General features: G+C 36.8%; 1 protein-coding gene across 2 annotated transcripts in view; it reads right to left on the bottom strand.

Moving 5' to 3' along the window:
• The window catches only part of CILP (cartilage intermediate layer protein), a 163,238-nt gene that overhangs the window by 88,798 nt on the left and 58,339 nt on the right, over positions 1-16,101 (bottom strand). The window contains exons 3-4 of one of the 2 annotated variants that reach the window (XM_053717577.1): positions 4,429-4,524; positions 2,247-2,516 (exon numbers count right to left, since the gene is read on the bottom strand). In XM_053717577.1, coding sequence (XP_053573552.1) covers positions 2,247-2,516; positions 4,429-4,524 — 366 coding nt within the window. The remainder of the gene's footprint in view (positions 1-2,246; positions 2,517-4,428; positions 4,525-16,101) is intronic. The other variant, XM_053717578.1, reaches the window with a different exon arrangement.

The following is a 16,101-nucleotide window of genomic DNA, read 5'->3' as shown; positions in this document are numbered from 1 at the left end:
CAAGAAGCTCCCTAGCTATGATGGAAGTATCAAAGATAATTCGCTGGGCAGAGTCTCACTCTTGCCACCTGTCAGCAATCCACATCCCGGGAGTGGAGAACTGGGAGGCGGATTTCTTAAGTCGTCAGTCTTTTCATCCGGGGGAGTGGGAACTCCATCCGGAGGTCTTTGCCCAAATACTTCGACGTTGGGGCAAACCAGAGATAGATCTCATGGCGTCTCGACAGAACGCCAAGCTTCCTCGTTACGGGTCCAGATCCAGGGATCCAGGAGCAGTCCTGATAGATGCCCTGACAGCACCTTGGGACTTCAGGATGGCTTACGTGTTTCCACCCTTCCCGATGCTTCCTCGATTGATTGCCAGAATCAAACAAGAGAGAGCATCAGTGATTCTAATAGCTCCTGCGTGGCCACGCAGGACTTGGTATGCAGACCTGGTGGACATGTCATCCTGTCCACCTTGGTCTCTACCTCTGAAACAGGACCTTCTGATACAGGGTCCCTTCAAACATCAAAATCTAACTTCTCTGAAGCTGACTGCTTGGAAATTGAACGCTTGATTTTATCAAGACGTGGGTTTTCTGAGTCAGTTATTGATACCTTAATACAGGCTAGGAAGCCTGTTACCAGAAAGATTTACCATAAGATATGGCGTAAATACCTATATTGGTGTGAATCCAAATGTTTTTCTTGGAGTAAGGTTAGGATTCCTAGGATATTGTCTTTTCTACAAGAAGGTTTAGAAAAGGGTTTATCTGCTAGTTCATTAAAGGGACAGATCTCAGCTCTGTCCATTCTGTTACACAAACGTCTGTCAGAAGTTCCTGACGTCCAGGCTTTTTGTCAGGCTTTGGCCAGGATTAAGCCTGTGTTTAAAACTATTGCTTCACCATGGAGTTTAAACCTTGTTCTTAATGTTTTACAGGGCGTTCCGTTTGAACCCCTTCATTCCATTGATATAAAGTTGTTATCTTGGAAAGTTCTATTTTTAATGGCTATTTCCTCGGCTCGAAGAGTCTCTGAATTATCAGCCTTACATTGTGATTCTCCTTATTTGATTTTTCATTCGGATAAGGTAGTTCTGCGTACTAAACCTGGGTTCTTACCTAAGGTAGTTACTAACAGGAATATCAATCAAGAGATTGTTGTTCCTTCCTTGTGCCCAAATCCTTCTTCGAAGAAGGAACGTCTACTGCACAACCTGGATGTAGTCCGTGCTCTAAAATTTTACTTACAGGCAACTAAGGAATTTCGACAAACGTCTTCTCTGTTTGTCATTTACTCTGGGCAGAGGAGAGGTCAAAAAGCTTCTGCTACCTCTCTTTCTTTTTGGCTTCGTAGCATAATTCGTTTGGCTTATGAGACTGCTGGACAGCAGCCTCCTGAAAGAATTACAGCTCATTCTACTAGAGCTGTGGCTTCCACTTGGGCCTTCAAGAATGAGGCCTCTGTTGAGCAGATTTGCAAGGCTGCAACTTGGTCTTCGCTTCATACTTTTTCCAAATTTTACAAATTTGACACTTTTGCTTCATCGGAGGCTATTTTTGGGAGAAAGGTTCTTCAGGCAGTGGTTCCTTCTGTATAAAGAGCCTGCCTATCCCTCCCGTCATCCGTGTACTTTTGCTTTGGTATTAGTATCCCAGAAGTAATGATGACCCGTGGACTGATCACACTTAACAGAAGAAAACATAATTTATGCTTACCTGATAAATTCCTTTCTTCTGTAGTGTGATCAGTCCACGGCCCGCCCTGTTTTTAAGGCAGGTAAATATTTTTTAATTTATACTCCAGTCACCACTTCACCCTTGGCTTTTCCTTTCTCGTTGGTCCTTGGTCGAATGACTGGGAGTGACGTAGAGGGGAGGAGCTATATGCAGCTCTGCTGGGTGAATCCTCTTGCACTTCCTGTTGGGGAGGAGTAATATCCCAGAAGTAATGATGACCCCTGGACTGATCACACTACAGAAGAAAGGAATTTATCAGGTAAGCATAAATTATGTTATTGTTATCAGAGACACCAACGTCTAGTTTTGACAATGGCCCTTTGTAATTGCTTTCATTAGTTAAAAAAACTTATAATAAAAATCAAACACAAGCTGCACTCTAGTTATGAGCAATTAAATGAAAGAGTAGTTATGCCACATCCTTTATGAAAACTACAGGTTCACCATTGGTGGAAAAAGTTATTAGTCCAGAATAATATTTTATAATATGTTAACAAAATTTTCCAACAATTGTCAACTCACCAACTGGACACAAAAAGCGGACCGAGTAATTGGAACAGTTCTTGCCCTCAGGCTGCTCCTTGTTGATGCACCAGAATCCCTTTACTAGGCTATAATGCACAATCTCTCCTGTCCTGCCAGCCGGCACCCACTCTGTGGTCCGAGCTTCCATTCGGAAAGGCCGTTGGCACACTCTGTTTGGATAGTAAAACCTGATCGCGTCCAGTCTCTCATAATCACCATTGCCACCTGGATGATCAATGTTAAACCAGGTTGTCCATTCTCTAAGCTCTATACAGCAAAATAAATGCAAAACAATGTTTATTAAATCAATTTTAAAATAAATCACTTTATAAAAGGAACATTGTGTTTCCTCTGTATAATTGCAATACTCTGTGGTGAAGGTTTTCACTTTAATATAAAATTAAAATAATTAAATGAACTTTAAAATCATTTTTTTGCACTCTATATACTGTATAATGTATGTATAGGAGTATGTTTCTTATATCCTTTGCTGTGGCCAATTAGGGACAGATATAAATAAGCTTCTATAGTTAACAATCCATTACTCTGCAGGGTCAGAATTCTGAATCCTGTAGCACACAGATAAACTGGGAAAAATAAATAATGCTTGTACACTGCAAAGTTTTTTAACTATGTATAATTATACTTTTTTGGGGACTACATTTTTTAATTAAATGACCCTTTGAATGGATATTAAACAGTATGAGATTTTAATATAAAATGATTAATTAATTAGTTAAAAGGGTAGGAAAGTCAAAATTAAAGTTGCATTATTCAGATAGAACATGTAATTTTAATACTTTTAAAGTCACTGCTATTTTCAAATTTACTTTGTTTTCATGGTATATTTGTTGCAAAGAGATTATGTACATATCCTACACTACATTTGTCTCTTGTCATTGGATGACTAGCTCCCAGTAGTGCATTCCTGCTCCTTCAACAAAAGATACCAAGAGAATGAAGAAAATTTGATAATAGTAGTAATTTGGAAAAAAAATTAAATTGTATGTTTTATATACTGTAAGTCATGAAAGAAAAAAAATGGGTTTCATGTCCCTTTAAAACAATGCAATAAACATTTATTATCTATTTTGTCCCCTTTTCGTGTAATTTAACTCTGCAAATTGTGGGTTTTCCAAATTCCACTGTGTTTCTATAAATTAATGGGCACCACCATGTTTAAACTTAACTTTCCTCTTGTGTATCTTTCCTGCTGAGGAGATATTAGGGCCAAATAAAAAAATAACTAAAAAAACTGCAAACAAGACTTTGTGGAACATTGCATTGTTTAAAGGCACAGTCAACACCGAAACAACTTTATCCCATACCTTCGATCCGCCAAAGACGATGAACCTGCACCGCATCCGATTTTCAACACCTCTAGCATTATACGAGTAATCATCCAAAGCACATTTTTCTAATGGAGATCTGGCAGCCAAACTCCCCCCACCGTTACGTAGTAAGTTTCAGTTTAATTAAATCAGCCAATCAGAATCGAATCCTTGGCTGGATTCTTAACACACGTTCACGCTTGCACTTCCGATTTCAGCTTGAAAACTGACAGAACTTAAAATGCGCATGCGTCAACGGTTCATACATGAACGAGCATGAAATTTAGTAAAGAAGGGGACGAAGGAGGAGGGGGGGGAGCTTGGCTGCCATATCTCCATTAGAAGAACGTATATGTTTTGGACAATTACTCGTATAATGTTAGAGGTGTTGAAAATGAGATGCGGTGCAGGCGCATTATCTTTGGCGGATCGAAGGTATGGGATAAAGTTGTTTCGGGTGTTGACTTCCCCTTTATCCGGCTTCCTCCAATTACGGCATGGCCTCAGGCAATGAGTCCCCTGGGGGGGAAAGCCGTGATTTGAGGAAGCCGGATTAGTCATTGCTGACGTGTGAAGAGAGGATCTACATGTGGGGGAAGCTGCTCCAGCTGTGAAAAGAAGAAAGGTAAGTTTTTAAACAAAACGGCTACTTTCTAAACTTTGATGAATGAAAGTGCCCTTGTTTTTAATAGTATTTTTAAAAAACGGACTTTCATTTATCAAAGTTTACCTTCACTTTAAGGAAATCACAACTAATCAAATATGAACAAACAGATGCAATCTGCTTTCTAATTGTTATGTTAAATGTCATGCAGATCACAATATATCAAACAAGCTGAGTACAGTACCATCTGCTAAATTCTTTGCAAGGGATTCAGTGATTTTCTTTCCTATTCGTATCTTCCTTGCCGAATGATTTAACACAACATCGTGTTTCTGGTTATCTGAAATTCATAAGAGGATAACGCTGGCACCATAATAACTTACAAAAGGTTACTATAATATTACCAGTTTTTATTACGTACAAGGTTATTGAACATCCAATAGATCATGGACAGATTGTAATATCTGTATCTTCTATTATTGGCAACTGTTGTGTTTTAGATATAAGTAGTTTAAGTAGATGAAAATATGAGAAAACATACGCCTAGATTTAGAGTTCTGCGTTAGCCGTCAAAACCAGTGTTAGGGGGTCCTAACGCTGGTTTTTACCGCCCGCTGGTATTTAGAGTCAGTCATGAAAGGGTCTAACGCTCACTTTCCAGCCGTGACTTTTCCATACCGCAGATCCCCCTACGCCAATTGTGTATCCTATCTTTTCAATGGGATCTTTCTAACGCTGGTATTTAGAGTCTTGGCTGAAGTGAGCGGTAGAAATCTAACGACAAGACTCCAGTCGCAGAGAAAAGCCAGGAGTTATGAGCTTTATGGGCTAACGCCGGTTCATACAGCTCTTAACTACTGTGCTCTAAAGTACACTAACACCCATAAACTACCTATGTACCCCTAAACCGAGGCCCCCCCACATCGCCGCCACTCTATTAAAATTTTTTAACCCCTAATCTGCCGACCGCACACCGCCGCCACCTACATTATCCCTATGTACCCCTAATCTGCTGCCCCTAACATCGCCGACCCCTACAGAATATTTATTAACCCCTAATCTGCCTTCCCCAACGTCGCCGCCACCTACCTACAATTATTAACCCCTAATCTGCCGACCGGACCTCACCGCTACTCTAATAAATGTATTAACCCCTAAAGCTAAGTCTAGATCTAACCCTAACACCCCCATAAATTAAATATAATTTTAATCTAACGAAATAAAATAAATCTTATTAAATAAATTATTCCTATTTAAAGCTAAATACTTACCTGTAAAATAAACCCTAATATAGCTACAATATAAATAATAATTATATTGTAGCTATTTTAGGATTAATATTTATTTTACAGGCAACGTTGTATTTATTTTAACCAGGTACAATAGCTATTAAATAGTTAAGAACTATTTAATAGTTACCTAGTTAAAATAATTACAAAATTACCTGTAAAATAAATCCTAACCTAAGTTACAATTAAACCTAACACTACACTATCAATAAAACACTAAATTACAAAAACAAACAAACACTAAATTACAAAAAATAAAAAAAGATTACAAGAATTTTAAACTAATTACACCTACTCTAAGCCCCCTAAAAAAATAACAAAGCCCCCCAAAATAATAAAATACCCTACACTATTCTAAAATAAAATTTGTAAAGCTCTTTTACCTTACCAGCCCTTAAAAGGGCCTTTTGCTGGGCATGCCCCAAAGAATTCTGCTCTTTTGCCTGTAAAAAAAAACATATAATACCCCCCCAACATTACAACCCACCACCCACATACCCCTAATCTAACCCAAACCCCCCTTAAATAAACCTAACACTAAGCCCCTGAAGATCTCCCTACCTTGTCTTCACCACGCCAGGTATCACCGATCCGTTCAGAAGAGGGTCCGAAGTCTTCATCCTATCCGGCAAGAAGAGCTCCTCCAGAGGGTCCAAAGTCTTCATCCTATCCGGGCAGAAGAGGAGATCCGGACCGGCAGACATCTTCATCCAGGCGGCATCTTCTATCTTCTTCCATCCGGCGCGGAGCAGGACCATCTTCAAGCAGCCGACGCGGAGCCATCCTTCTTCACCGACGGACTAACGACGAATGAAGGTTCCTTTAAGGGACGTCATCCAAGATGGCGTCCCTCGAATTCCGATTGGCTGATAGGATTCTATCAGCCAATCGGAATTAAGGTAGGAAAAATCTGATTGGCTAATTGAATCAGCCAATCAGATTGAAGTTCAATCCGATTGGCTGATCCAATCAGCCAATCAGATTGAGCTTGCATTCTATAGGTAACTATTAAATAGTTCTTAACTATTTAATAGCTATTGTACCTGGTTAAAATAAATACAAAGTTGCCTGTAAAATAAATATTAATCCTAAAATAGCTACAATATAATTATTATTTATATTGTAGTTATATTAGGGTTTATTTTACAGGTAAGTATTTAGCTTTAAATAGGAATAATTTATTTAATAAGATTTATTTTATTTTGTTAGATTAAAATTATATTTAATTTAGGGGGGTGTTGGGGTTAGGGTTAGATTTAGCTTTAGGGGTTAATACATTTATTATAGTGGCGGCGAGGTCGGGTCGGCAGATTAGGGGTTAATAATTGTAGGTAGGTAGCGGCGACGTTGGCTGGCAGATTAGGGGTTAATAAATATAATATAGGTGTCAGCGATGTTAGGGGCAGCAGATTAGGGGTACATAGGGATAATGTAGGTTGCGGCGGTGTCCGGAGTGGGAGATTAGGGGTTAAAAGTGTAATGCAGGGGTCAGCGATAGCGGGGGAGGTAGATTAGGGGTTAATAAGTGTAAGGTTAGGGGTGTTTAGACTCAGGGTTCATGTTAGGGTGTTAGGTGCAGACTTAGAAAGTGTTTCCCCATAGGAAACAATGGGGCTGGATTAGGAGCTGAACGCTGCTTTTTTGCAGGTGTTAGGTTTTTTTTCAGCTCAAACTGCCCCATTGTTTCCTATTGGGGAATCGTGCACATGGGTGATCCAATCACAATCGGTATATATATGCAGCCACTAATCAACAGCTAGAACCTAGGTTCTCTGATGCCCCGAGCTTGCCTAGATAAACCTTTCAGCAAATGTTAACAAGAGAAGGAAGCAAATTAAATAATAGAAGTAAATTGGAAAGTTGTTTAAAATTGTATTCGCTATTTGAATCATGAAATACATTTTTGGGGTTTCATGTCCCTTTAAGGCTTGGGCGGGAGCGTTAAATAGCTCTCTACTTGTAATCTGGCCCTAAGTATATACAGATTTAAGACACATTAACAGAAAAACATTAGCACGTCAGGGATCGAACCCGCAACCCTCAGGTTGCTACAGAGCTCAGTCACAGTGCATTAGCATGCTGAGCTATCTGTCCGGGTATCTGTATTGTGAATTGAACTTGTTAATAAACAATATCAGCATGTAACTACGGAAACTACACTAGACAGAGGCTCTTTGTGCACGTCAGGTTGCGCTCGTATTACAAGTATACAGACTGCACTCAATGGGTTTCAGAGAAACTTCAGTATTTCTTTATTTTAAAGAAATACTGAAGTTTGTCTGAAACTCTTTGAATGCGGTCTGTATACTTTCTATTTATCACCCCTGCTGGCACCCTGGTTGTTGTCATTTTTGGTTAGTGAGAGTATAGTTCTTAACTAGGGATGGGCGAATGTTTCTAAAAATTCGAAATTTAAAACGAATTTTGATACGTTCGTTCGAATCGAATTCGAATGTTTATATAACATTCTAACATTCTATTTTCGAATTTTCGTTTTCTAATTTTTCAATAAAGTTTGAAAATATTCGTTTGAATAATAGAATGTTTAGCTGTGCATTCATTCAATTTCAAAATGTAATATTCAAATGTGACATTCGAATTTGAATGTGACATTCAAATTTGAAATAGTATTTCTAGTCTACAACTGTGTTTAATAAATGTAATATTCGAATTCGAATGCTACATTCGAATTCAAATGTCACATTCGAATTTAAAATAGTATTTCTAGTCTAATACTGTGTTTTAAATGTGATATTCGATTTGAATGTGATATTCGATTCGAATGTGACATTCAAATTTGAAATAGTATTTCTAATCTAATACTGTGTTTTATAAATGTAATATTCTAATTTGAATGTGACATTCAATTTGAATGTGATATTTGATTTGAATGTGACATTCGAAATAGTGTTTCTAGTCTATAATTGTGTTTTATAAATGTAATATTCAAATTCGTGTAAATAACATTTGAAAATCGAATTTTTAAGAATATTCGTTCTTATCAACATTCTATTATGTAAATCTAATTTCTACAATAACAGTCGTTCTAACATTCGAATTCGGATGTAAACACATTCGCCCATCCCTATTCCTAACATTTCTGTATATATATATATATATATATATATATATATATATATATATATACCTCTGAGGAAGAAGGGTCAAAGCTACCATATCCCTTCGAAACGCGTCAGGACTTTGTTTTTTACACTATGCTTGCACAGAGTGCATACCCTAACAGATAAGGCACCGTGTTCCTGCATTTGAGTATACGAAAAATAGAGCTTTTAATTACCTCATATATATTGAGGTCCTTTGATGTAAGCGTACATCTTTTTATCCAAATAAATTGTGTGATATTTTAAGACAGAGTTGCACTATTGCATGTCTTTTTTCTTCTATGGTTGTATACACTACGGGAACGAGCGGTGAGGAGAGAGACCACTGTTGAAAGATGACAATCCTCTATCTTGCAGCTGACACCGGGAAGGAGACTTATCTTATCACTACGCGGCACTTACCTCATGAGATTGAGGTGAAAGAGTGTAAGTAGGCTCCCAACGGGACCGTTGCTGAATGAGGATTTATCAATTATTATAGACTTGCTAATAGACATTGGACTGTATATACATTAGATTACATTTCTTTTTGTATTTCATTGGCATTCTATTCATAACCAGGATTTTTGGATACTAACAATTTATTTATAAATTTATAAGCATATTAGCGGCAGTGTGTTATGCCAGCATTTGTAACATATGTTGGACCTGTATCAACACACTATTTCAATAATAATAATATTATTACTATCACTAGTATATGCACATATTCAACGGTATATATACATTAGTCTTTAAATACATACACCGGCATACGCTATTATAGTATTACACTAGAGAGGAAACTGTCAATATCTAGACGAAGGATTATTATTATTATTTTTCTAGCGCATCAATATTTAATCTCACTGATGTCAGGTTTGATTATACTACTAGATTAATACTTAACAGATCTATTGATAGGTTATATATAATTGATATACTTATACAGCCATCAGTATTCGATTTTATATTTATCATTATTATTTCTTACATATTTTATTAGTATCTTTTGTACAGTATACAAATGCTTGATTGGATGTTATACCAACAGAACATTTCGGATTTCCAACTATTAATCCATTAGCATATATTTGATTCTGTTCTTTTCCAGAGTGTTGCGCCACTAGAATCATATCCCAATACCCATTCCCTACATTTATTCACATATATATATATATATATATATATATATATATATATATATATATATATATATATATATATATATATATATATATATATATATATATATATATATATATATATATATATATATAATTTAGCAAATGGAGAGCACTCTCACTTCAAGCAACTTGCCAGGGTGCAAACAGAAAACAAATAACAATAAACAATGGCTTGCACTCACTGGTCTTTTGCAAAAAACGTGCCTTTAATGTAACGTTTCGGGGACCGTATCCCCTTCCTCAGACGTTTGAGATGGGGATATGGTCCCCGAAACGTTACATTAAAGGCACATTTTTTGCAAAAGACCAGTGAGTGCAAGCCATTGTTTATTATTTTTTTTATATATATATATATATATATATATATATATATATATATATATATATATATATATATATACTGTATATATATATATATATATATATATAATTTTTTGGTCAAATATCTATCTATCTATCTATCTATCCACACACAGTAATGTGCAAAAGCCACCACCAGATTTGTGTTAGAAATGTTTTAATGACCATCCATATTTATTTTTTGGTCTCTTTGTTAAGATATAAAGAGAAAATACAGGAAATATTAACACAAAAGTCAGTATTTAGTGTGACCTTTCTTGGCACTAAGCACATCTTGAACTCTTTTGGGGAGACTGTCCTGAAGCTTTCTGAAGTAATCTTCTGGTATATTATACCAGGGTTCTTTCAGCACTTCCCAGAGTTCTTCTTTAGACAACTTTTCAGGTTGTCTTTTATTTATTTCTCTGTCCAGGTGATTCCATACTGCCTCTATAATATTCAAGTCTGGACTGGTGTGGAGGCCAGTCCATGACTGTCAGTGTTTTATCAGCTTTTTTCTCTCAAAATATGTTACTGCATTAGCAGTATGCTTGGGATCTTAATCATGCTGAAAAATAAAACCATTCACAATTAGGCGCTTTCCAGAAGGAATGGCATGAAGAATTAAAACCTGTCTGTACTTTTCAGCATTCATGATCCCATAAATTCGGACAATATCACCAACACCACTGGCAGAGATGCAGCCCTAAACCAGGACAGACCGTCCACCATGTTTCACTAAAGGCCGCAAGCACCCATTCTTCCATCTCTCTCCAACTCATCTTCTCAAATATTGTCAACGATTGGACCCAAAAAATTGAAACTTGGATTAGTCACTCCATAATACTCTTTTCCACTGATCTTCATTCCAATCTTTGTGAGCTTTAGCATATCTTAGCCTTTTAACCCAGTTCCCCTTCCGAAAAAGTGGTTTCTTGGCTGCTACACTTCCACAAAGCTTCTCCGAACTGTAGAATGGTCAACTTGGCATCCTGATAAAGCTGCCAGATGCTGGGGCAGGTCATTTCTAAACTTCTTCTGGCCTCTCAAAAGAGAAACTTTGAGTACCTTCTCATCAGATTTTGAAAGTTTTCTTGGCCTTCAAGTCTTTTTTTTTGTGTCCTCGACCTCTCCTGACTCTTCAAATTTCTTTATAAAAGCTTGAATACCACATCTTGAGTATACAGTTTGTTTGCTGATTTTTCCTTTTGAGAGTCACCTTGTTGATGCAAAAGTGTGATTTTATGTCTGTTAAATTCTGTGAACTTTGGCATTTTGAATGGAATGATGTGATTGAAAGTTGGTCTTATTCGCAAGCTTCCAATAAATTAAACTCATGCACATGTGTATGTAATGTGTATGTAATGCTCAAGCATATCTTGCACAAACCCGGTGTAATAGACCTTTTTCATAGCAGTCATTTTGACATGAAATATTTTTTTAATACTGCATACAAATATCCAGTATTTTCTGGTTGTATTCTAATAAAGAGACTGAGAAATAATTACATATGGTCATTATACCTTTTCTAAAACAACACATCTAATGGTGGGCTTAAACTTTTGCAAAGTACTGTAAATACATATATATATATATATATATACACATACATATATATAGGTATAGATATATATATATATATATATATATATAGGAATATCTATTTAACAATACATAGAACATTTTTCCCTTTGTGAACAACATCGGAATGGGAATATTTACACTACATACACAGTTAAAACCATTATTAAATATTAATCCCTTAGTGACCAGACCATTTTTCAATTTTCTTACCATTATGGACCAGGGCTATTTTTACATTTCTGTGGTGTTTGTGTTTAGCTGTAATTTTCCTTTCACTCATTTACTGTACCCACACATATTATATACCTTATATACCATTTGTCTCTCCATTAAATGGACTTTCTAAAGATACTGTATCATTTTCATCATAACATATAATTTACTATAAAAAACACACACACTTTTTTAATTTTTACCCCCAAAATCTGTTACACATCTACAACCACCAAAAAACATTCATGCTAAATAGTTTATAAATTTTGTCCTGAGTTTAGAAATACCCAATGTTTACATGTTCTTTGTTTTTTGTTTTTTTTAGAAGTTATAGGGCAATATGTACAAGTAGCAGTTTGCTATTTCCAAACCATTTTTTTTCAAAATTAGTGAAAGTTACATTGTAACACTGATATCTGTCAGGAATCGCTGAATAACCCTTCACATGTATATATTTTTTTGTAGACAACCCAAAGGGGCATATCTATCAAGCTCCGTATGGAGCCTGATGCCCAGTGTTTCTGGCGAGCCTTCAGACTCTAAAGACCGCTGCTCTATAACCTGTCCGCCTGCTCTGAGGAGGCGGACAGAGATTGCCACAATTCAACCCGATTGAGTATAATCGGGTTGATTGACATCCCCCTGCTGGCGGCCGATTGGCTGCGAATCTGCAGGGGACGGCGTTGCACCAGCAGCTCACAAGAGCTGCTGGTGCAATGCTGAATACGGAGAGCACGCCCCCTCCCGCCCCTCTGTATATACCTAAAACTTGTATATCTATCTGTATCTGTATATCTATTCCTATAGATATATAGGTATAGATATGCATTTTACATTAACTTTATCAGATATATAGAAATATATATATTTAATAATAAATATTACATTTTTTCTATGTGAAGAACATAGGAATGTAAAATATGCGGTTTGCGCATCAGGGGCGAGATTACATATGTTGCTATTTTTAGTCGGATATCACGATCACATATACAGTGCCGCATATATATGCGGTATGTGTATTTCACCCATTGCCCGCTATTTTTACTCCCATAACCTAACAAAGAACCGGCGTCGCAAGTCGGTATCACATATTCAGGATTTACGTGGTGAAAATGGAGACATTTTACTTCATTTTCACCTTGTCGCTCGTAGGCAGGCGCAGCAGGCCTTGCGCTGAATATGAAACTACCGTATCTGCCTAGAAGTATTAGCAAACACCCAACGCATGCGCAATATCTACCTGTCAACCACCATCCCCCCACCACAATAACTAAATAAAATGTATTAACCTCTATTCCCCAACCCCCACATCACAAAGTACCTAATAAAGTTATTAACCCATATTCCGCCACCCTCACATCTCAAAGTATCTAATTACACTATTAACCCCTAATCGGCCAACCCCCACAACGCAATCTACTAATTAACACTATTAACCCCTATATTGCCAACCCCCACAACACAATCTACCTAATTAACCCTTAAACTGCCATCCCCCCACAACGCAATCTAACTAACATATTAACCACTAAACCGCCATCCCCTCACAACACAAAGTATTAATCTAATCACTAAACACCCTAACACCCCCTAAATTAACCCCAATTACCAAAATAAAAAAATCCTAACATAAAATTAAAATAAAAAATCCTAACATTACATAAAAAAAAATAAGATTAAATTAAAATAAAAAATTCTAATATTACAAAAAATAAAAAAAATCTAAAATTACAGAAAATAAACGAAATTATTCAAAATAAAAACCTGATCTTATACCCCTATAAAAACAACCCCCCCCCAAATAAAAACACCCCCTAACACTAAACTACCAATAGCCCTTAAAAAGGCCTTTTGTAGGGCAATGCCCTGAAGCAATCAGCTCTTTTACCTAAAAAAAATTACATATTAACCCCTAACAGTAAAACTCCCCACCCACCCAGCCCCCCAAAATAAAAAAAACCTACCCTAAAAAAACCTAAGCTATCCATTGACCCTAAAGGGGCATTTATATGGGCATCAGCTCTTAAGTGCCCATTAAAAATAAAAGAAATCCCTAACCTAAAAAAAACAACACACAAAAAATAAACCTTACACTAACCCCGACATAGATACTCACCATTCCTGAAGTCCGGCGGTGAAGGTCTTCTTCCATGCGTCTCCATCTTCATCCATTGTGGGACCATCTTCTTTCTTCTTGCCGGAGGTGCGAAGAGGTCTTCGCGGATGCGCAGATCCGGAGCGCTGGTCCTCAGCGGCGGTGGCATTCAGCGATGTGGAGGTCCACTTAACGCAATTGAATGCAAGGTACCCCTTTATATTGGGGTACCTTGCATTCCTATTGGCTGAAATTTTCAAATCAGCTAATAGGATGAGAGCTACTGAAATCCTATTGTATGTTCAAATCAACCAATAGGATTTCAGTATTTCTATTTTGGGGTGACTTTTTTGTTTTTATAGTGCTATTATATTAGGTTTAAAAAAAAATATTTTTGATAATTTCATTTATTTTTATCTGTAATTTTAGATTTTTTTAATTTTTTTTTGCAATATTAGATTTTTTAACTTTAATTTAATCGCAGGTTTTTTTATTTTATGTAATTTTAGGATTTTTTTATTTTGGTAATTTTTAATGAATTTATTAGTAAGGTAGTCTTTTTTATTTTATGCAATTGTGGTTAATTTAGGGGGTGTTAGGTTATGGGGCTTAGTGATTAGATTAATACTTTGCGTTGTGGGGGATGGCGTTTTAAGGGTAAATAGGTTAATTAGGTAGATTGCGTTGTGGGGGTTGGGGGATTAGGGGTTAATAGTGTAATTAGATCCTTTGCAATGTGGGGGATGGTGGATTAGGGGTTAATACATTTATTAGAGGTACTTTGCGACGTGGGGGTATGGCGGATTAGGGGTTAATACATTTATTAGGTCGTTTGCATTGTGGGGGAATGGCGGATTAGGGGTTAATACATTTATAAGGTAGTTTGCGATGTGGGGGTTGGCGGATTAGGGGTTAATCACTATCAACTAGATTACGAGTTTAGCGTTATGAGTGAAAAAGCATCGTTATACTTCATAATGCTGCTTTTTCCCTAACGCCGCTATTACAAGTCTTGTAGGTATATGTGTACCACACACCTTTTTGGCCATCACGCAACGTCAGTACCGCATTTTTAAAAAAGTCCTTTATTAATGGGACTCCCATAGCACCGGTATTATGCGTTTGCCTGGGAGGCCAAAAAGTGAGCGGTACACCCTATAATCACAAGATCCGTAACGCCATCTAAAGTCAGTAGTTATGAGTTTTACGTTACAAAGCTGTAGCTTAAAACTCATAACTAAAGTGTTAAAAAGTACACTAACACCCATAAACTACCTATTAACCCCTAAACTGAGGCCCTCCCGCATCACAAATACTAAAATAAAATTATTAACCCCTAATCTGCCACTCCAGACATCGCCGCCACTATTAAAATTTATTAATCCCTATTCCGCCGCTCCCCGACATTGTCGCCACTATAATAAACCTATTAACCTATAAAAAAGCCGAAAGGCGAAACATGTCAGGGAGCGCTGAGACTTTGTGTCTCGTTTTTTAAATCTTTTGCAGTTGTGTGAATTGTGAATGACTGATATTAGCAATATAGAAATTTAAAATAAGGTGTGCATGAAGTGGTCGAATGGTCTCTAGCGCTATACCGATTACATATGAGCAGTAGTTTACTCTCCTATAGTGTACTATAAAAACCTGTGGCATTAAAACGAACAGTTATTGGTTCTATAAGCAAGTTAATATAAGTTACTAGTACATACCGAAGACCGGAGATATTTCATAAAAAACAAATAATAAACCAAAAATACATATACCGATACCAGGGTACTCTATAAGTAAGTGGCTACTTGTTTACTGAGTTAACACCGCGGCTTCGATGTACATATTTCAGTTACCTCTCAGTACACGATACAAGCCATAATCAATGCTCCGCTAGTATAATTACTCCTAGACTACTTACAGTATCCAATCCGGACCGGAACAAACTTTAGTTGTACTTGCTGCTGTTGCGACAGCCTTATTACCATTAGTGTGTTGCCCTTACAGGGATAGAACCAGAAATTGTAACTCTACTCAAACGTTTATTTTTTCACTCACTTATAAGCAAAGCTAGAGACCGCTTTGGTCCCTATTTGTAATATCTCATATAGTAGTGTT

This window comes from Bombina bombina, chromosome 6 (genome assembly GCF_027579735.1).
Source record: "Bombina bombina isolate aBomBom1 chromosome 6, aBomBom1.pri, whole genome shotgun sequence".
NCBI classification, from domain to species: domain Eukaryota; kingdom Metazoa; phylum Chordata; class Amphibia; order Anura; family Bombinatoridae; genus Bombina; species Bombina bombina.
The sequence above is the reverse complement of the archived record's forward strand: the minus strand, read 5'-3'. Positions and strand labels throughout refer to the sequence as shown.